This window comes from Nyctereutes procyonoides, unplaced genomic scaffold, assembly GCF_905146905.1.
Source record: "Nyctereutes procyonoides isolate TBG_1078 unplaced genomic scaffold, NYPRO_anot_genome, whole genome shotgun sequence".
In the NCBI taxonomy this organism is placed as follows: domain Eukaryota; kingdom Metazoa; phylum Chordata; class Mammalia; order Carnivora; family Canidae; genus Nyctereutes; species Nyctereutes procyonoides.
The window spans coordinates 17,057,482-17,080,908 of record NW_026575147.1 but is presented as its reverse complement, the minus strand read 5'-3'; the positions used below and the strand labels follow the sequence as shown (position 1 = coordinate 17,080,908).

Here is a 23,427-nt window from a genome sequence, read left to right as displayed (position 1 = left end):
AATCTGATCTGGCTTTCTTTCTGTCTCTATAGTATTTCTTGATATTTAGAATGACAGTCCAGCAAGATCAGAATACTTAAAACCAGACTCAATTATACACATGATGCTGGTATTACTAAGGACTTACTAAGTCATTAAATGAGCTAATAGACTTTAGGAAAACTTAGAAAGATTGAGAAATAAATTTTGAGATTCGTGTGATGCTTTTAAAAAATGTTTTATGTCAGTTCAACTTTTAACTAGGTGGCATTATACCATTTTTAGAAATGAGAAAACTAAGGTCCATTAAAGTCTTCTCAAATGAGTGTCAGAACCCACAGCTTTTGGCATCAAGTTCAAGGCCCTTTTACAACAGCTGTAGCCCATTAAATCAGGCATTCCTTGCCAAGTTACTTAGAAAATGTATAACTTCCATTCTCAAGATATTGTAGTTAACTTTTGTCTGTTGCATTTGTCAAGGAATATGAAGTCAAAGTCAAAGTTGATGATTCCTGAGATCTGTGTATTTACAAGCCTTGGGTTATTTTCTTGAGTTGTGTCCCTTGTACAACCAAGATCCTCTGCCTGTCCTCCCAATCTGTATAATGACATGGGAACTCAAGATAAATATAGCCTCTGAGATGGTGCTGAGTAGTGTTCATTATCAACCAAAGAATCCATAATCTCTGGGAAAGCCTCCTTTGGTCTTCATAGGCACAACCCTATGGGTCAAATATTAAAGTACCTGGGCTTGGATAGAGCAGTTTTGATTTGTCATGAACCTATGAATGCTTAATACTGTTCTCTACCTTGAGAACAAGAAGATAGTCCATGGTTGTCAACAAATGGCTTAAAACAGGAATAAAACCAAACCGGAATTAAGATCATTCAGCACCTGATATTGCCTCCGAATTGTTAATCCTCAGACATCCAAGGGCAGCTGTTGTTAGCTATAAATAAGCTGGTGATACCTTACCCGCTTCATGTTAGTGCCTGGACATTCATTCCTAAGGACATCAGAGAAGCAAAGCTGGGCCAGAACCATGAGCTTCATAGATTAAATGTCTGTTCTCTGCATAGGAACATGGGAAAACTGGATAGCTCAGATTCAGAACAGCCTATGGGTTATTAGCTCTAAAAGAGGAGAACATTTCTGTGGCTGTCCAAATGGATATTCTGTCCCAGCACTCTAAATGGAACACTTTAAATTCAAATAGCAAGAAAGGCAGGGAATTAACAAAGTGCTCTGGGAGAACAGTCTAAATGAAAGAAACCAGAGATAGATGAACATGGATGTTGAATTCTGAGCTGTTTGATGACTGTCCACCTCCCAAATGAAAGATTCTCCTCTTAGACAGAACATGAGAGACTCCTAACTCTGGGAAACGAACTAGGGGTGGTAGAAAAGGAAGTGGCCAGGGGGTGGCGTGACTGGGTGATGGGCACTGAGGGGGGCACTTGATGAGCACTGGGTGTTATTCTATATGTTGGCAAATTGAACACCAATAAAAAATAAATAAAAAAAATAAAGATTCTCCTCTTGAAGCAATAGCAAAAATGAAGCCTCTAGGAAGTCAGGTATATTCTCATTGACAAGCAACAAAAAAATTAGAGTTCCTGAAAAATTATCTGAGAAGTTTGGAAAGAACAGTTCCACAAATAATTGCAGAGGGGAAAATGCTTCATTTTTCTTCTCATCAGTGTGACTCTGAATTATTGAAACTACCTTACTGGGTCCTTTTGCTATATGACTAGCTCTGACTGGCAAATGCTTTGTGGTTTTAGGGCTGATGTGGAGAATCTCAACAGCCATAATGAAGCTGAGCTCCGGCGTCAGTTTGAAGAGAGACAGCAGGAGACAGAGCATGTTTACGAGCTCCTGGAGAATAAGATCCAGCTTCTGCAGGAGGTGAGTAGGACTTCCAGAGATCCATGGCTACAGGTCCCCTTTCATCTATTTCCCTACTGCCCTGCCTCCTGACATTCACCTTTTCTCTCTCTACTTTCCTTCCCAAACTCGTGTCCACAGCCTTGGGCTCCTAACCTAGGTGGGACTTTGCAGCCTCTCTGTTTTTGTTCTTTTTTGCAGGAATCCAGGCTAGCAAAGAATGAGGCTGCACGGATGGCAGCTCTGGTGGAAGCTGAGAAAGAATGTAACCTGGAGCTCTCAGAGAAACTGAAGGGAGTTGCCAATGACAGGGAAGAGGTACCAATGGACCAGGTCAATCCTGACCAATACACTGAGGCCCTGGCCCAGCGGGACAAGTAGGTGCCTCTAGTGCTCTATTCATCATTTGTCTTTTGCCTGTTCTCCAAGCTTCCAGACTAAAACAGCAAGGTGCCATTGAAAGTTCCCTGCAGGAGTTGAAATCTGAGCTTGGTTTTGAAGAGTGAATAGGAGTTCAAAGAAATAGTGTAGGATATGGGTCGGAAAGGGAAAATTTCTGTGCAGATGGAGAAACTGCAAGGGAGACAGATGCAAGGGCATATTTCAAGACCAGCAAATAGTTGTATGGAACTAGAGCAGTAAATAGTTGTATGCAATTAGGTCTGGGAAGGGCTAGTGAAAGGCAAGCTGCAGTGGGAATAAGGTCTGATTGTGCTGGCTCTGTATGCCAAAAGGAACTTGAATTTTCTTCTAAAGGTAATTGGGCAATTGTTGAGGTCACCTCTGTCTAGGTTAATGCAGCAACTCCCTAATTATTTCTTTACTTCCAGTCCTGTCACTCTCTATTTTATTGCAATCTAACAATTCAGAGAAATTTTGAAATGGAAAATTCAATAATATCAGCCTACATAATTTAGGGTCTTAGATGCATGGTACTATGGTGGCATAAAAAGCCTTTAGTGGTTTTTAACTGAATAGGCAAAAAAGCACACAATGTACCCACAATGAGTAATCTGGTCTTTTTGAGACACAAATCTGATCATGACATAGCAGTCATTTAAAATGTTCTCCAGGGGCACCTGGGTGGCTCAGTTGGTTAAGTGTCCAACTGTTGGTTTTGGCCCAGGTCATGATCTCATGGATCATGAAAATGAGCCCCATGTCAGGCTTTGCACTCAGTGGGGAGTCCACCTGGAGATTCTATCCCTCAGCTCCTCCCCCCATGCACACACACTCTCTCTCAAATAAATAAATAAATAAATATTTAAAAATTTAAAATAAAAGAAAATGCCCTCCAACACCTTCAGGATGTAAGATCCATTCTCCTTAGCATAGCCATCAAAGCCTTTTATGATCTGACCCCTGATTTCTCCCAGACTCATCCCCACCATGATCCCTTCACATGATTAGTGAATGCAGGATTAGTAATAATAATGATGACTAAAGTTTGTTGCACTCTTACTATACAGCTAAGTTGAGTACTAGAATGTTAATTCTCCTAATAACTCCAGAGGTAGGGATTATTATACTTTATAATCGAAGCAACTGGCATTTAGAGAGTTGTATAACATGGCCATAGGCATTTCAGGAATCTAAACCCTAAATCCACACATTGCCTCCAGAAGCAAATGATGTTATGTCAGGTCTCCTGGATTTTGCTCATACTCTTCCTTCTGTGGGAAACATCTGCTGTCTTTTTCCATCCTTATGAACTCCTATTCATTCTTCAAAACTTACTTAGGCATTAGTTGTCACTTCTGTGAGTGCTTTTGTGACAACAGAATTAATCTTTATGTCATTGCCTTGTTTTATATACACAGCTGTTATTGTACAGTTCTCAGTGTGGCATTGTATTTGCTTTCAGATCTTCCCTCCTAGACTCCCTGAGACTTTTGTCCATATCCCAATAAACACTTGTTAAACAAACAAAAGAAAACATATGTGCATGTGACTAATAAGTTAGGGAATTTGTATCACATGGCCTTACCAACTTTGTAAAGTAGAAGAATAGATTATCTATAGAGACTGAGGGTCAAAGGGAAAAGTAAGGTTGGAGGCTTGGAAAAAAGAAATGTTCTAGCACAGATACCATGAGGAATTTGATAGGGGATCCACATTCATCATCATAATTACTTTTTTTTTGAGAGAGAGAGAACATGAGCGGGGCGGGGGGTGGGGAGGAGGGGCGGGTAAGAGGAAGAGGGAGAGGGAGAGAGAGAATCCTAAGCATGCTCCACACCCAGCCTAGATACTGACATAGGGCTCAATTTCACCCCTGAGGTCATGACCTGGGCCAAAATCAAGAGTTGGACACTTAACTGACTGAGCCACCCAGGTGCCCCTCACCATCCTAATCACTATTATAGCTTGCATTTGCATGATGTTTTTTAATTTTTTTAAAAGATTTTATTTATTTATTCATGAGAGACACACACAGAGAGAGGCAGATATATAGGCAGGAGAAGAAGCAGGCTCCCTGCGGGAAGCCTGATGTGGGACTCCATCCCAGGACCCCGGGATCACGACCTGAGCCGAAGGCAGATGCTCAGTGAGTCACCCAGGTGCCCCGTCTTTTACATTTTTAAAGTTCTTTCTCATCCACATATCTTAGCTGATTCTCATAGCCTCAATTAGTTTATAATTTATAAATAATGTATAATTAATTTAAATTTATGGTTTATTTAAACTTTATAAATTAATTTATAACTTGTCTATGTGCTTCCTATTTAACTTTCTGGTACTCCTCACCTTTCTACCAACTATTTTCCTCCCAAAGCACTATCATTGTCTTACATGCCTACGCAGGAATAATGACAATTGGAAACATTTCATTTAGTACCAGCATGTTTTCCAAGGACATATATCTCTGGTACTCTAAGAGAAACAGCAAGATGTACCTTGCATATAACAGATGAGGAATAGCTATTGATTTGAACCTGTGGTTTGTATACTTCAACATGGCATGCAGTCTGGTAACCTAAATCCTAGTCTGAATTTCTAGCCTCTTCTCTCACCATCACCTTTCTTGCCAGCCTTTGTTCCAATGACTCTTCCCCCAAAATATCTTGTATCTTTATGCTTCATTCCTTTGTTCAAGATCCTCCCTGTATACCTGGAAAACAGTCCAGTTTTCCAAATCTCTTCTCCTAAACTTCCCCCAGACTGCTCCAGGCTCAATGACTCCCTTTATCTTTCTTCCTATAGTTCCATGGCAGCACTCAGTGTAGTATTATACAGGAGATAACCTTGTCATGGTAGACTCCTTACATTCTCTTCCTGTTATTCCTGTTATATATATATATATATTTTTTTTTTTTTTTGTAGCTCTGTCTCCCCACTCCACAATTACACCAAAACAATTTAAGTTTCTACAGAGCCAAGGGGTGCCTGGGTGTATCATCGGTTGAGTGTCTAATTCTTGATCTCAGGTTATGCTCTCAGGGCTGTGGGATTGAGCCTCACATCAGGCACTGTGCTCAGCTGGGAGTCTGCTTGAGACTCTCTCTCCCTCTTTCTCTACCCCTCCCTCCCACTCCCTCTAAAATAATAAATAAATCTTATAAGAAAAAGTCTCTACAGAGCAGAGATTGTGTGTTTTCCAATTTTATATTACCAGGTATTTAGTAGGGTGTGTTGTTTACATCATGGTTATCCAGAAATTGTTTTTTGAGTGGAACAATAGCAACCAGAAACGCAGCTTCTGAGTCCATATTCCAAGAGTTACATATGTACGGTCTGTAGATCCATGAGTCAGCTTCAGGAGGTCCTTGAACCTGGTGAAAATGTAAGCAGAAAGTCATTTGTGTACATAGTGGGAGCTAGGGCAGAGAATACATGGGTCTCTGAAATAAGTATCAGAGTTCAGTGAATCAAAAAAGTAAAAGCCAACTGAACTGGATCATGCTGTCTTTGGAGTGTGCTGAAAAATTAAGGCAATAATAGTATCATGACTGTAAATATTGTTCTTACTTTTTCTTTGCTACAGAAGAATTGAAGAACTTCATCAAAGCTTGGCTTCCCAAGAGAAGCTTGTAGAACAGCTGTCTCAAGAGAAACAACAACTGCTCCATCTGTTGGAGGAACCAATGAGCATGGAAATACAGGTGAGGTGTGGGCAGTGCTTCCTGAACTGGTTGCCTCTGTGTTGGCTATCTATTGCTGTATAACAAGTTACTACAAATTTAGTGGCTTAAAACAATATACATTCATCATCCCACAGTGTGTCAGGAGTTCAGGCATGGCTTAGCTGAGTTCTCTTCAGATTGCCTCAGAAGTCTGAAACCAAGGTGTTAGGCTGTTTTCTCATCTGGAGTTTCACTCAGGGAAGGCTGCTGGAAGAATTTATTTCTGGGTGGCTGTAGAAGTTGTGGCAGCTTGCTTCTTCATAGCCAGCAGTGGAGAGAAAGAGGGGGTCTGTTGCTTCTCTACCTCTACATACTCTTTTAAGAGGCTTATAACCCTTTTGGCTAACTGAAGATCAACTGAATGGGGACCTTAACTGTATGTGCAATATCCATTCACTTTTGCCATGTAACATACCATACATATCATCTTTGCTGTGTTCTGTCCCTTAGAAACAAGTTGCAGGTCTTGCCCACACTCAAGAGGTAGGGATTACACAAAGATGTGGGGGCTACCAGAGGGTGAGAATCACTGGGGCCATTTGAATTTTGCCCACCACCCTGAGTGATTAAAACTATATAGAATGTTTAATGTGGGTTTTTTCCTCAATTTTGCTTTTATTTTTTTATCATTTTAATTCCAATATCATTAACAAAGAGTGTTATATTAGTTTCAGGTGTGCCTAATGTAGTTTTAATATTGAAGAACTCTTACTGTGGTAAAAATAATTATATTATCTATATTGTTGCCCTTGGAAGTTTACCTCAGAGGAAACTCTCCTCTTCTGTTCAACTTTTAATTTTCTAAAAAGATATTTCCTAAAAGATCCCTAGAATATATCTGTGCCGAAGCAGCATCAACAATTATTAGATACTCTTATAGGCCTTAGACCAGTGATAAAGCAGACTGTGACATTTAATTTATTGATTCACATATGTAGAGATTGGAGTCAGTATAAAAGGAACAGTGAGAAGAATTAGCTTGAAGCAGTGCTTTCCAATCTTTCCTGTTCCATGACACAAATAGAAACTGATTATATTTGTAAGGTACAGTGGCAAATGGATGGAGCTTCTTTCCTGGAGGTGGTCAGCTTGGGTACTTGGGCCACAATGAGGCAGAAGAAATCACTATTTTGGCTATACTTGTAAACTTCTTGGACTGTGGCTCTATTTTGGTTAGAAAGCTCTGATTAACCAATTCAGGAAATGATGTGTATACATGTACTTTGGCAGAAAGGAGAGGAAAAATAAAGTTCCTAGACTTTTTACAAGATAAATACTGAAATATATGAAAAGTTTCTGAAGAACTTTTTAAAATTCAAGTATAATCACCATACAGTGTTATCTTAGTTTCAGTAGTACAAAATGATAATTCAATAATTCTATACATTTTTCAATGCTCATCGAGATGAGTGTACTTCTGTTCTCCTTTATCTGTTTCACCCATACCCTCACCCACCTCCCCTATGGCAAGTTTGTTCTATGTATTTAAGTATGATTTTTAGTTTGTCTCTTTTTAAAAAAGACTGTTTTATAGGCAAAGACTAAACTCAAAGTAAGCAATTTCTGTTATTGCTGTCCACAACACAGTGTCAATGGTATAGGGCAAACTCATGAGAATTATATCTCACTTTAATCTCCTAGACAAAAAGAAATATTGAAGCACTTTCTATAACATCTTGGGAACATTTAGTTACACTCAAATGGTTCAGATTATTATAAAACCTAGAAATTTATTCATAGAATTTCTTAAATATATATTCTAAGTACAATTTAAAAATATCAATGAATATTCAACAACTTTTTAATAGTAATACTTCAACACATATTGTAGCATTTTCTCTGTACCAGGAGTTGCTCTATCCAACTTATATATTAACTCAAATTAATTTAACCCTCAAAACAACCCTATGAAGTATACTAACATATAAGACATAACAAGAATAATTTATAATAAAATAATGTTAATTTTAATATATAAATTCATGAGCACAATTATATTAGAAGACATAAAGAAATAGGTGCTCATATCTGTATGTCAAATCAAGTGAATGTCATAGCTTCAAATGTAGCCTGATATAGTCATGTTATATTGGCAATTCAAAAATGGCAAGAGGAATGAGTAAATGAGAATGACAATGCCAAGGTGAAAAACTTGATAAATTTCCCCAAAAAAACCAAAAATCAACCCTTTCTTAATTTTCATAGCAGTTCAATTCATGGAAAACTCATTGTGTATTAACACTCTGTGTGTGCATATATTTATAGATATCAGAATTCAGTTCTAGGTTCAGATGATTATATAAAGTTGTATTACCTCACCAGTGCTCCATGGAACATTTAAAAAGCCATTCAGAAAAAAAAATAATAATAATAAATAAGTCATTCAGAAATGAAAGCACAAAACAAAACTTCACATTTTAATCCTACAGAGTTACTAATAATACTGTTATTACTATAATCATAATAGGAACATGTTGGTAATGGAAAGCAACATAACTTTATTGCAAGTGAAAAAAAATTTTTTAAGAGAGAAAATGCATGGTCATATGTGTGTGCATGTGCAAGTGTGCAGGCAGGGGTGGGAGGGAGGGGCAGAGGAAGAGAGGGAGAGGGAACTCTTTTTTTTTTTAAGATTTTAAAAATTTATTTATTCATGAGAATCACAGAAAGAGAGAGAGGCAGAGACACAGGCAGAGGGAGAAGCAGGCCCCATGCAGGGAGCCTGACCCGGGACTTGATCCTGGGTCCCCAGGACCACACCCTGGGCCGAAGGTGGCACTAAACTGCTGAGCCACCCGGACTACCCGGGAGAGGGACTCTTAAGCAGGCTCCATGTGCAGCACAAGCAGGTTACAGCGCTCGATCTCACAACCCTGAGATTATGACCTGAGCCAAAATGACGAGTCAGACACTCAACCCACTGAGCCACCCAGACATCCCTACAGGTGAAAAAAAATTTTTTGAAGATTTTATTTATTTATTTGAGAGAGAGAAGTTAGAGAAAGAAGGGAAGGGTCAAGGGAGAGGGAGAAGGGTAAAGGGAGGGGTCAAGGGAGAGGGAGAAGCAGACACCCTGCTGAGCATGGAGCATGATGCAGGAATCTACATGGGACTTGTTCCCGGACCCTGAGACCTGAGCTGAAGTCAGAAGCTTAACCAACTGAGTCACCCAGGCACCCACAAGTAAAAATATTCTAAAAAAATAGTCATGACAACTACTGTACAATATCACTTATATGTGGAATCTAAAAAAGCCTAACCCATAGGTACAAAGAAGAATGATGGTTACTAGAGGCTTGGGGGGGGGGGGAGGATGGGGAGATATTGGTCAAAGAGTATAAACTTCCAGTTATAAGATAAATACGTCCCAGCAATCTAATGTATTGCAATTGTAAATAAGAATACCCTACCATATACTTGAAAGTTATTGAGAGAGTAGATTTTAAATATTCTCACCACAAAGAAAGAAATGGTAATTATGTGATGTAATAGAGATGTTAACACTCTGGTGATAATCTATATTGTAATATATAAGTCAATGTGCTGTACACCTTTAAATTACACAATGTTATAATGAGATACAAAATGTTTATTGAAATATCAATTACAGGGGTGCATGGATGGCTCAGTTGGTTAAATATCTGTCTCTTAATCTCAGCTCAGGTCTTAATCTCAGGATTGTGAGTTCAGGCCTTATATTAGGCTACACGCTGGGCATGTATCCTAAGTAAATATATATATTATACATAATTAAAAGCTGAGGAAAAAACAAAGAAGTGATGAATTTTCCAGGGAGTATGCCACAGAAGAAGTCTTCTGTCACTGACCCTCTGCAATTGCTGGCATGTGGTACTAATAAAAAGCAGATGACTTTAAATAAATAAATAAATAAATAGTCATGAGACCATAGAAATAATGTCACTGGTCTACTGGTATAATATTGAACCAGCTGGAGATCCAGCTTTTTTTGAATGTCCATGAAACAGAGTGATTCTGCTAGCCAGTGGATGCAAAGAGGAATGGGAGGGAGGAAGGACTCATTTTTGAGTCCTGATCCTACTCCAAGCACCAGGTGGAGGACTGAATATGCAGTTTTTTCCAACTCTCATTTCCTACTATCATTACTGTGAAGTAAGTAGGATAAGGATCCCTTGGCAAGTAGCAAAACCAAACAGTGAGATTAAATGATTTAACCCAAGTTGTTAAGACAGTAAGTGGTGAGGTCAGACAGATTTATGTGGCTTCACAACCATATTCACCACTGCTATTTTGAAGAGCTAGTATCACAAATGTACATGTGTGTCATTGGTCAAAAAATATCTATATATAAAATTCAAAACCAGCTCTCAGAAGATCAATGAACCAAAATTTCTAGAATTTTTCATTGAAATTACCTATGAAATAATAATTCTTCATTCTTCCCTTCCCCAGTTCCTGAAAACATCTTTTCTACTCTCTGCCTTAATGAAGTTGCTTGTTTTATGCATTTCATATAAACTGGAATCAGATTGATCAATCAATAGATAGATAGCTGGATAGATATATGTTGTTCAGAATTTGGGGCAGTGCTTTGCCCTACCCATTCCAAGTTATGTAGCACCCATTGCCCCACTCATCATTATGATGACAATAAAAACAAGAAACACTCCATGAATTTGCAAAATACACTTTAGGAGATGGTGAAGTTGCTCAGTAAGAACCACTAGTCTGGGGGTTTTAGCTTCCAAAAAGTTTATAGTTCAATAAGAGATTGGCATGTAAACAAAGAACTAAAATACAAGATAATAAATGAAGAGACAGAAATATATGAATAGTGCTAAAGGAACCCACAGATGACAGGGATTAACTCTACCTTTGAAAGTCACAGAAAGGGGATCCCTGGGTGGCTCAGCGATTTGGTGCCTACCTTCAGCTCAGGGCGTGATCCTGGAGTACCGGGATCGAGTTCCACGTCAGGCTCCTTTCATGGAGCCTGCTTCTCCCTCTGCCTATGTCTCTGCCTCTCTCTCTCTCTCTCTCTCTCTCTCTCTCTCCCTCTGTGTGTCTCTGTCTCTCATGAATAAATAAATAAAATCTTTAAAAAAAATAAGTCAAAGAAAGCCTCACCTGGAAGTTTCTCTTGATCTAGGCCTTACAAAGGTGAGTACCTGGGAGAAATTGTATTACCAAATATATGCTAAGTGTTAGAGAATGATGTAATGCGTAACTGGGACATCCCTTGAGTATCAAGCTAAGGAATTCATGTTATAGGCAACAGAGAATTAAAAAAAAAAGTTAAGCAAAGGGAATAAAAGCATATGATTTGCATTTTAGAAAGGCAATCCTGGAGATTGTTTAAACTGAGGATTGACTAAGCAGATAATTGCCATCATCTCATGAGATAGCAAATCATGGTTTGACACAGCTATTAACTGCTTCATCTAATCCATTCTTGAATTAGATAGGGGCAAAGGGCATTATAAAACCAATTAGAAAGTACTTTGTCAGGGATCCCTGGGTGGCTTAGCGGTTTAGCGACTGCCTTCTGGCCAGGGCCTGATTCCGGGGTCCAGGGATGGAGTCCCACATTGGGCCCCCTGCATGGAGCCTGCTTCTCCCTCTGCCAGTGTCTCTGCCTCTCTCTCTCTCTCTGTGTCTCTCATGAATAAATAAATAAAATCTTTAAAAAAAGAAAGAAAGAAAGAAAATACTTTCTCCCCTCTGTCTAGTCATGTGTGGCAACTCTTGCTGTGACACCTGTAGCCTTTGCTGTGGGCATCATCCTTGTCTGCCAATAGTAGCAGCATGTTATTCCCACTGTATTATCCTCAGCCTTTGTCTGCCATGCCACCTCTTACCACAGAAGTCACACCCCCACAATGTGGAAGGCACAAGTTCCTTTTCTAAGCTCTGGGCCTGGTCTGCAGAGGTCTAAGAATTCCCTCATCTCCAGCAAAGCCATCCCTAGAGTTCTGGTAACTGATTCTTTTCCTCTACCTTCCCTGACCGCTCACAACTGAGAATACCACATGCCTTACACGTGTAAGTTTGAGTTGTCCAAGTGAAAATGCTCCTCTTATTCCATTTCCCATAGATCAGGACTTCTCACGTGATCTCAGTCTGAAAGTCTGGACTGGGTATAATCTCTAGGTACAGGAGGTTTCAGTTCAAAGCCTTCTATCCCTTAAATAAGACAGACTGTTTTGATCAAGATTATTTGATTTAGTTGATTTTACTATTCCTCAAGCTGTTTTCCTTTTCCATTCCACCAAAATATTGTACAGCATTCATTTTAGCTGTACTTACACAATACTTGGAACTTCTGTCATATAATTGCCTCCATAGAACAACAACAACAAAAGCCATAAACTTGACATGCCATCAGTTGACATCACTCCAATCCTGTGTCCATTCAGACTGAGAATATATTGTTGTGATCAGAGTACTCAGGAGCTTTTTGATATAGCTGCCATGGTGAAGCAACATGTCCACATCTTTTTTAGTAAAAAGAATCTAATAAAGTGAAGTTTACAAAGCATTTTTCTCTTCTGTGAGTGTATTCACAAATTTGCAGATGAAAGACCTGCACTCTGAAAAGCTGGTGATAGTTCTAGTTATTGATAATATTCCCTTCTACAGGATAGCAGAACTTTATTTCAAAGAACCTTTTAAATGAAACCAGACCTAGAAGGTGTAAAAGGCACGGGAAAATGATATACTTGCAAAGGAAAGTCTGGAAGAATTCTTGTTTTATTTCATTTCTCTATTCTCCAGTTTTTCCCTGGTAGAATATTTATTAACATGTAATTTCACTGTGGTTGCCTTAAAAAATGAAACAGGACAACAGAATTAGGGTGAGAGAGATTAAGTAATCAAGACCTTCTTGCCCACACAAATCAGCACACACTCAAGCCATTGCATTTATGCCTTGTTTGGAACCTAATGTAAATAGCATTGCATGCAGTGAGGCATATTTCTTAAAATAGCAAACATTCCAGTGTTACCATGGAGAGATCTGACATGGAAGTCAAGGCAAAAACACATTCTAAATGCTCATGGCAGAGACAAAAACCTTGCAGGGATTTATAGCTCAGGCAACTCCAGTCAATTTCATATTAAGGAGATCTTTTTCAAAGCAGCTTTTCAGTATCCTCTTCTTATGGCTGATGAATGTTGAAGGTGGAGACTCATTTATAAATCCTCATTCAACATCACTGTCTCCCAGATATAACCTCTGTTGGTAACATGTCTCAGAAAAAAGCCTTATCATCTAAGGCAATCATAATCCTGATCCTTTAAAGCATCAAAGGAAGTGGAAAAATAAGGGATTTCATTATGGCTTCATGAAAAGTATTTATTGAACATTTATAATGCACAAAGTACTGGAACATGAAGGAAGAAGAATATATTTTTTTAATAAGAGATGAAAAGGAAAGGCATTGATTTATTCATTGAATCATTCAATGATTATTTATTGATATCTAGAAATGTACTGTTCAAAGTACCTCAAAAGAAACAATAGAATAGATCAATGACACCAGGAGCTGGTTCTTTGAAAAGGTAAGTAAAATTGATAAACATTTAGACAGATTCATAAAAAAAAAAAAAAAAAAAGAAAAAAAGAAGAGAGAGAGCAAGAAGAACAAGAGTGGGGGGTAGAGGAAGAGAAAGACAGAGGACTCAAATAAAATCAGAGGAGAAGAAGGGAAGTAACAACTGACACCACAGAAATACAAAGGATTATAAGAAAATATTATGAAGAATTTATGCCAACAAATTGGACAACCTAGAAGAAATGGATAGATTCCTAGAAACATATCACCTTCCAAAACTGAATCAGGAAGAAATAGAAAATGTGAACAGATTAATTACTAGCAATGAAATTGAATCAGCAATAAGAACCAAACCAACCAACAAACAAAAACGCAGGACCAGATGGATTCTACTGGACAATAAAGAAGAGTTAATACCTATTCTCAAACTATCTCAAAATATAGAAAAGGAAGGAAATCTTCCATTCATTCAGTGAAGCCAGCATTACCCTAATACCAAAACTAGATAAAGACACTACAAAAGAAAGAAGACTATAGGCCAAAATCTCTGATGAACATAGATGCAGAAATTTTGTACAAAACATTAGCAAACTGAATCCAACAATACATTAAAAAAATCACTCACCACCATCAAATGGAATTTATTCCAGTATGTAAGAGTGGTTTAATATTTGCAAATCAATGTGATATATCACATTAACAATAAAAAGGATTAAAAACCATATGATCATCTTAATAGATATAGAAAAAACATTTGACAAAGTATATCCATTTATTTTTATTTTTTTAAAGATTTAGATTTTTATTTATTCATGAGATACACACACAGAGAGAGAGACGGGCAGAAACACAGCCAGTGGCCGAAACAGGCTCCACGCAGGGAGCCCGATGTGGAACTCGATCCTGGGACTCCAGGATCATATCTTGGGCGGAAGGCAGGCACTAAAACTGCTGAGCCGTCCAGGCATCCCAGTATATCCATTTATGATAAAAACTCTCAACAAAGTAGGTTTAGAGGGAATATAACTCACATAATAAAGGCATATGAAAAACCCACAGCTAACATAATCAGTGGTGAAAAACTGAGAGCTTTCCCACTAAGGTCAGGAACAAGACAAGGATGTCCACTCTCAGCACTTCTATTCGACATAGTATTGGAAATCCTAGCCAAGACAAGGAAAAGAAATAAAATGCATCCACATTGGTAAGGAAGAAGTAAAACTTTGACTATTTGCAAGTGACAAAATAATATTTATAGAAAATCCTAAAGATTCCACCAGAAAAACTATTAGAACTGATAAATCAGTAAGGTCAGAGAATAAAAAATTAACATACAGAAATCTGCTACATTTCTACACACTAATAACGAAGTAGCAGAAAGAGAAATTATGATACTGGACTTCATCAAAATCAGCATCATCTTCTGTGTGCTGGGGGAAAGGAAAGCAGTTGGTAATTTCAAGTCGATCTTCTACAACCAAGCCCAAAAGCACTCCTTGAACCACTTCAGTTCCTTGTCCCTCTTCCTGATAATGTTTGATTATTTTTAAATTAAGAAAACAATCCTATTTATAATTGCACCAAAAATAATAAAATACCAAGAAATAAGTTTAACCAAGGAGGTGAAAGCACTGTACTCCAAGAACTGTAAAACATTGATGAAGGAAATTGAAGACACAAATGGAAAGATATTCCATGTTCATGGATTGGAAGAACCAACATTGTTAAAATACCCATACTACCCAATGCAATCTACACATTTCATGCAGTGTCTATCAAAATACCAATATTTTTTCACAGAGCTAGAACAAATAATCTTAAATTTTGTTTGGAATCACAAAAGACCCTGAATAGCCAAAGCAGACTTAAAAAAAAAAAAAAAGCTAGAAGTATCACGATTCCAGATTTCAAGATATACTACAAAGTTATAGTGATCAAAATGGTATGGTGCTTCCATTTGCTTCAACATGGATAGAACTGGAGGGTATTCATGCTGAGTGAAGTAAGTCAGTTGGAGAAGAACAAACATTATATGGTTTCATTCATTTGGGGAATATAAACAATAGTGAAAGGGATTAAAGGTGAAAGGAGAGAAAATGAGTGGGAAAAATCAGAGAGAGTGACAAAACATGAGAGACACCTAACCCTGGGAAACGAACAAGGGGTGATGGAAAGGGAGGTGGGCGGGGGTTGGGGTGACTGGGTGACAGGCACTGAGGGGGGCACTTGATGGGATGAGCACTGGGTGATATGCTATATGTTGGCAAATTGAACTCCAATAAAAAAATATACAAAAAAAAAAAACAGTATGGTGCTGGCACAAAAATAGACACCTAGGTCAATGGAACAGAATAGAGAGCCCAAATAATCTATGACAAAGTAGGCAAGAATATACAGTGGTGAAAAGACAATGTCTTCACTAAATGATGCTAGGAAAAGTGGACAGCTATGTGCAAAGGAATGAAACTGAACCACTTTATTACACTATACACAAAAATAAACATGAAATGGGTGAATGGACTTAAATGTGAGACTCGAAACCTAAAAGTCCTAGAAGACAACATAGGAAGTCATCTCTTTGACATTGGTCTTAGAAACATTGTCCTAGATATGTCTCCTTAGGCAAGGGAAACAAAGGCAAAATTAAATTATTGGGACTATACCAAAATAAAAGGCTGTTGCACAATAAAAGAAACCATCAACAAAACATCAACCTACTGAATGGGAGAAGATATATGCAAACAATATATTTAATAAGGCATTAATATCTAAAATATGTAAGGATCTTATGCAACTCAACATTAAATCCCCAAATAATTCAACTAAAAAATGGACAGAAGACCTGAATAGAGATTTTTCCAAAAACAGACATATGGCCAACAGATTCATGAGAAGGTGCCAACATTCAGGGAAATGCAAATCAAAACCCAATCAGATATCACCTAACACTTGTCAGTATGTCTAACATCAAAAATACAAGAAATAACAAGGATTGGTGAGCAAGGATGTGGAGATAAAGGAACCCTGTGTGTTGTTGGTAGGAATGCAAGCAGGTGCAGCCACTGTGGAAAACAGAATGGAGGCTCCTTGAAAAATTAAAAATAGAATTACCATATGACCCAGTAATTCCATTTACTGGAAAATCCCAAATACTGGGTATTTACCCAAAGAAAATAAAACACTAATTTGAAAAGATAAATCACCTCTTTGTTTAGTAGCATTATTTACACCAGTCCAGATATGGAAGCAGCCCATGTGTCCATCAATAGATGAATGGGTAAAGAAGATGCAGTATATATGCACAATGGAATATTACTCAGCCATAAAATGAATGACATCTTGCCATGCAACAACATAGATGGACCTGGAGCATTTTATACTACATGAAATAAGCCAGGTAGAGACAAATACCATATGATTTCATATATATATATATATATATATATATAATCTCAAAAATAAAAAAAAAAAGAGACTCACAAATACCTCTGTACAACCAAAGTAAGGGAGGTGAGAGGATGGCAAAATAGGTGAAGGGAATTAAGAAGTACAAATTTCCAGTTGTAAATAAATCACAGAGATGAAAAGTGTGGCATAAGGATAGTTGATAATATTACAATAATGTTATATGGGGATAGATGGTGAGTACACTTAGCATTGTGGACACTGAGTAATGTATAGAATTGTTGAATCACTATGTTATTACCTGGAACTAATCTAATATTACATGTCAACTATATTTCAATAATAAATATTTTAAAAATACTTAAAAGAGGAAAAGCAAGAGCCCTTCCCCTTAAGGAACTTGCATCTTATAAGAGTGATAGATAAATAATCAAGTAATCAAACAAATAACTAACTGAAATTGTAATAAGTTCTTTGAAGAAAACAAAGAGCAGGGATTAGCCATCTTTTCTATAAAAGACCAGATTTTATACCTTGCAGGCCATAAGGTTTCTGCCATTGTAGCACAAAAATAGCCATATACAATACAAAACTGAGTTGGCATATATGTTCCAACAAAACTTTAGTTACAAAGACAGGTGGGGGACAAACTTAGCCCACAGTTCATAGTTTGCTGACCCCCAATAGAGAATTAGGAGGAACAAGTAGGGGTATTATAGGTAAGGGGAAGATGGTAATTTTGAGATGTCTCTGACATAGCATATGCAGATACAAATAGGTAGTTGGCTACTTCAGAGTTTAACTCAGAGGAAATTCTGGGATAAAAGTGAGAAAGGATTAGATGATCTTGAAAGAAGATAAAAATAGGGAGGTGAAAAGGGTCTAGGGCTGGGCCTCAGTGAATACCTACAAAAGGTTTGCTGTGGGTTATGACTCTTAGTTCACAAATTCAGTTATGCAGGAAGTACCACCTTTCTTTCTTTTAATCAAATTTTGTTTAAATTACTTTTAATTAAATCAATTTAATATGACCCTGAGTCCCTATCCTAATCAGGCTAGTGGGAAATTCAGTTTTATCCATTTGATACATATATTCCTGCCTGCTTTCTCAGTTATGTGATTGTGACAGTTTTATCAGGTGCCATCAAGGGATTAACCTTACCATCAGTCCACCTCTGAAGTATCCCTGCTCGAATAAGCATGGTTCTGCCAACTCTGACAGCTTGCTATACTTGCTATGGAGTCTTTTATGAGCCAGAACCCCTTTAGATAGAGTCCAGCCTTTCCAGGTCACCCATTGCCTAATTTGCGCAGGTCTTGCTGCTTTCTTGGGGCACTAATATGGAATGGAGGTATGTCCTTGTTACTCTCTGATCCCCAGTCTCTTTCTGATCTGGGTGAAATCTCACCCCCTCTTTCTCTGTTGACCTCAACGACATTTCTCTTGCCTCTCTTCCCACTGGGACACCTGGTTTAATCTTCTCACTTGGTTTAGAATTTTATTAAAGTCAGGAAATGCATTTGACCTCAGCCGCTGCTCTTTGCTCTGCAAAAATTCCTAAATTAAGGTAATTAATGCTAAGGGCCTGATAATCAGATTAGCAAAGAGGGAGGTACGTTGTACAGGTCATAATGCAGTTTACATCCTGATTAGGATAGGAGTATAAGATATAGCTGACAAGCAGATTAGGATCTTTCTGTAGAGATACTGAAATCCCAAGCTGAGAGTTTTTGACTTCATCCTATAGGTAGTGGACAACGAGGGATCTTTACTATGAATGTTCTGGAAATAGTATGGAGGATGATTAAAGGGGTAAGCGTCTAAGTTTATGTGACATGTTTCAGGTTTTACATTTCAAGAACCTGAAATAGAAAATTTAGTTAAAATGTGAAGCAACATTTCTGAACATGCTAGATATTTTCAGGAAAAAAAAATCCCAATTTAGTGTTTAGCTTGATAGGGAAGGATTCTCAGGAATTAAAGGTAACAGCTCTGAAGTTTACAAGTCTACTCAGTTACAGAAAATGATATGCCTGACCTTATCTCTCCTGCTGTTCTCTCTTTAGCTTTTGACAATTAGCAAAGAATGTCCCTCATTCTGGAAACTCTGGTCCTTATCTCACTTGTGCTTTGTTTACAGAAGAGCCCCATTTAATTTTTTTCTACTTAGTCTTCTCAGTCATCTAAACTCAACTTGTTCTGAATCAAATTTCATTATCTTTTTGCAAATGGACTCAACTCTCACATCTCTGTTCTTTTAGACCAGGTTTTCTACCAGTCTTTGAGACCAAAAACTTAATTTTATCTTTCATCCTATCTTTTCCTTCATCCTCTCAATGGGTAGGTCATCAAGTCCTGCTGTTCATTCCTTCAAAATGATTCTCATATTTACCACTTTCTATTTCTATACCAGACTTTTTTTTTTATATACTACATGTGAATAACTACATGTGGCTTTTTAGCAGATCTTCCTATAACCATCCGCAAATCTCTCCTTGAAATTCCAATCCATCCTGTTGCCTGGCTAATCTTTTTAAGATGAAGTTTTCACCATGCCATTCTTTGTTCAAGTCCATAACATTAAATCCAAATTCTTTGGCCCTTGCCAAACATTAAGTTCTAGTTGCCAAGGCTTCCATAGCACCACAGCATAGTATCTGGCTTACAGTTGGCTCCTCACACATGTTCTTTGAATGAACAATTATTATACAGGATAAATTGTATAAAGTCAGATGAACGAGGGCATTCAGATGACCATTGAGGGCATCTGTATTCAGGTTAGCACTGTGTCCAGCCACTTCTAAGATTATTGACAATGCCCCCCCCCCCCTTTTTTCTGGAGTCCTGTTCTTTGTTTCCAACATCCTAAGGCCTATCTCAAGTGCCACTTATGTCCCCTTCAACTATATCAGCCCATACCAATCTCAATTTTTTCTGGACTCACATTGAATTTGCCAGTACCATTTCATTTGACAACCAACTGTACTAATTTTAGTGTGCACGTTTTCTCCCCTTTGACTAAACTGAAAGCTCAATGAAGACAGAGAAAAGACATACTGAGTGTGTGCAAATTCTTGCTCATTAGTTGATTGACTTACTATATACTTTAAAGTTTACTTGGGGCACCTGGGTGGCTCAGTTGGTTAAGCGTCTGACTCTGGATTTTGGCTCAGGTCATGATCTTGGGTTCTGGGATGGAGCCTAGTGTGAGGCTCCCCACTCAGCCGGGAGTCTGCTTGTCTCTGTCTCTGTCTCGTTCTCTCTCTGCCCCTCCCCCCACACTTGTGCACATGTGCCCTCCCTCTCTCTCTCTGAAATAAATCTTTAAAAAAATTCACTTAAACAGCTATGGGTATTTAATAACTTTACTTGAAAGACTCTATTATTTCAAGATGGGTTCTACTGATGACCATATTGCAATTTATAGTTGAACTGGAAATCTGGTTTTAAAACAAGTCTTTCAAAATACTATATTATTAATTAATGCAAGTATGATTGCTTCTGGCCTCTTAAAGGTTCCAGCCATCACAGGGTGGTCATGCACATGCCTGTGTTTCCATAAAACCTAACTGGTTTTACTTTGATATTCTTGCATTTCCTCATCTACCTTAGCTTCTCTGCCAGAATCACTTTTTTTTTTCTTTTTTCTTTTTTTGGTATAGTTTTTAGTAATTAGAACAGCTATTTCCAATGTCATAACTAGGGCAATGAAACCTAACACAACTGTTTGGGACATGGGGATTTTCCATCTCTCTGATTCTCTTGGAAACGCCTTATCAGCCCAGAATTAGGTCTGAGAAACGCTACACATAGGGTTTACAAAAGTGGCTATGGTTCTAAGACATACCTCTCAGGCTCCAAAATCTAGAGGTCAAAATAGAGATAGTGCAAAAGATCTCTACCATAATACTACTTAGGAATTTTGATTCAAATGAGAATATACTTTTCTAAAGCTGACAATTTGTAAGTAATTCTTCATTGGTGGGTTTTTCCATTTATCTGCAGAACTTCTGATCTTTTGACTGAGATTTTCCTGAATACAGTTTAGGATAGTTCTAGTTCAGTGGTTTTTCAAAGTGAGATGCCCAGGCAGCAGCAGCAGCATGACCTAGGAATTTGTTAGGAATGCAAATTCTTGGGCCCTACCCCAAGTGAACTGAATCAGAAACTCTAAGAGGTAGGTCCCAGCAATCTGTTGTATCCAGCCCTCCAGGGAATTCTGATGCATGCCACGGGTGAAACTACTGTTCAAATTCAATATGTTTACTTTGTAGGAAATTAAAGGCCAGATAAAAATTATTTAACTAGCACATATAGCTAATAAGTGCTGTTTATGCATTGACTAATGCATTTTGAGGGCAAACTGCTAATATATAAAATTAATAATTTAATTTATTGCAGCTTATCATAATATGAAACCTGTTCTCTGTCAAATTTTCCTTTATTATGTAATTTGATATGTTTTAGAAGTAATTATCCTATTCTAAATCATCTTAGGAGCCCCAAGTCTCACCTTAGCAGCATTGCCTTGCTTCAATCATATCTGTGTTGTGCATAGGAATATAAAATATTTTTCAAAGCTCCTCGTATGGATAGGAACTATAAAATTTTGAATTTGCACAAGATGGGCTTTTTATAGAATCTTTTCTAGGCCTTATTTTATCTTCCCAATTTAAAAGAAAAAATAAATTTTATTTATTTATTTGAAAGAGAGAGAGGGAGCAGTGTAAAGAGCAGAGGGAGAAGCAGACTCCCTGCTGAGCAGGGAGCCCAACATGGAGCTCCATCCCTGGACCCCCAGTATCATGACCTGAGCTGAAGGCAGATGCTTAATCGACTGAGCCATCCAGGCACCCAATTTTACTTCCTTCTCCACAGGTAGCCATTGTTAACTAAATACAAAATCTTGACCAAGGTGATATTATCACATGATTCTTCTAAGATTTTTTTTTTTTAAGATTTATTTATTTATTAGAGGCAGAGAGAGGAGAGAGTGCAGGGGTGGGGCGGGGGGGGGGGGCTAACTTCCAGCTGAGCAGGGAGCCTAATGTGGGCTCCATCTCAGGACCTCAAGTCAGATGTTTAACTGACTGTGCCACCCAGGTGCCCTGTGTTTTATTTTTTAATTTTTATGTTCAAGTTTTGTTATCTATACACCAGTGATCTTTTAAGTGGGATGAAATTGTTCTATAATACCAAATAATCATTTTAGGACTAGTTTAGTACTATATAGTTTACTATCCACTTCTAAATAATGGTTTTTAAATATATTTTCTAGGAGGGAAGAGTGCTATCTTCAAGCTTTTTTTGATTTTTGAGTGATTTATTCCTATGTGTTGTTGGAAGCCTAGATATGTATAGCTCTTTCTTATGGTGATCTTTACTTATATATAGCAAACCTATTCCTCAATGATAAACTGCCTTTTCTCCACTTATACTGGTTTACATTTCTACACCCAGCTACTTATATATTGTCATTAAAGTTTAGAGACCATAAGTCAGTTTCAAAATCTTATTAATAGAGAATAATACGAAGTATTTAATTGGCTCCTGAAAAGCACTGTTTCATTAATTACTTTATTTCATTAGCTTTCTCCTCATTAAGAAAATGTGATTTGCATTGATAACTGAAGATGAGGACTGGATTAATGTCTTAATTTGCACTTTTATGGACCTTTGAGTTTTTTCAGTTCTTTAGAACTCTTTACTTCAGACAGGTACAGCAGGGTACAGTCCTGACAGGCAGTCTGAGAGTAGCTGAGTCCAGAAATCCTTGCCTCTCTATAGATTACTACAGATTTCAAAGATTAATGTTTACTTTCTTTTGACTTTGAAGTTCATAAACTTAGAGACAGGCAAAAATACAGCTGTAGTGGGTTTTACTTGGAAGTCTATTTAACATTCTTGGTTTTAGGGCCAGAACATGCATACTTAGGTGAAATAACATAAGCAAAGTTCTGTAGCCTCCCAAACCCAAAGATCAAACGATGTTTCTTCTCTCAGGATGGAGCTACTAAGATTTTGTTATGGTGATTAAATAATCAATACAACCTTATGTGTGCAGAGACTCAAATTTTTAAAATCATCTTAAAATATTCCATTATAATTTTGAAATAACAGTATTAGCTATTATTTAGTGAGTCACTGTTAAAACACTTCTAAATCATCTCTTTTAATTCTCTGTTGGAAGTTTGGTGGTTTATTCTGAGTTCTTATTGAAGGCATTTTAATGTCTCCCTGCTTAAGAGTATGGGCTCTGTCTTAGAGATGAGGTTCAGAAATACTTAAGACTGTTGCTGGCCTTAACCTCTCCCAAGGTTAAGCCAGTGAAATTTAGCATTTTTGTAATTGGGAAATGTTCTGCTCTGGGGGACTCCAGGTGGTTGCTAGGGCTGTTTTCCTTTCTGCCTGGTATCTTCAAGCGTCTCAAGCCAAGAAGGGAATTCTTTGTTGTAAACGGAAGACTCCTCCTCCTCAGAGCTCCAGCTTCCCCTCCCC

General features: G+C 37.8%; 1 protein-coding gene across 5 annotated transcripts in view; it reads left to right on the top strand.

The window, feature by feature from the left end:
- Nucleotides 1-23,427, top strand: part of LOC129501357 (myomegalin-like) — a 182,000-nt gene that overhangs the window by 73,442 nt on the left and 85,131 nt on the right. For all 5 annotated transcript variants that reach the window (XM_055312440.1, XM_055312437.1, XM_055312443.1 and 2 more), the window contains exons 6-8: nucleotides 1,765-1,888; nucleotides 2,069-2,244; nucleotides 5,853-5,970. In XM_055312440.1, coding sequence (XP_055168415.1) covers nucleotides 1,765-1,888; nucleotides 2,069-2,244; nucleotides 5,853-5,970 — 418 coding nt within the window. The remainder of the gene's footprint in view (nucleotides 1-1,764; nucleotides 1,889-2,068; nucleotides 2,245-5,852; nucleotides 5,971-23,427) is intronic.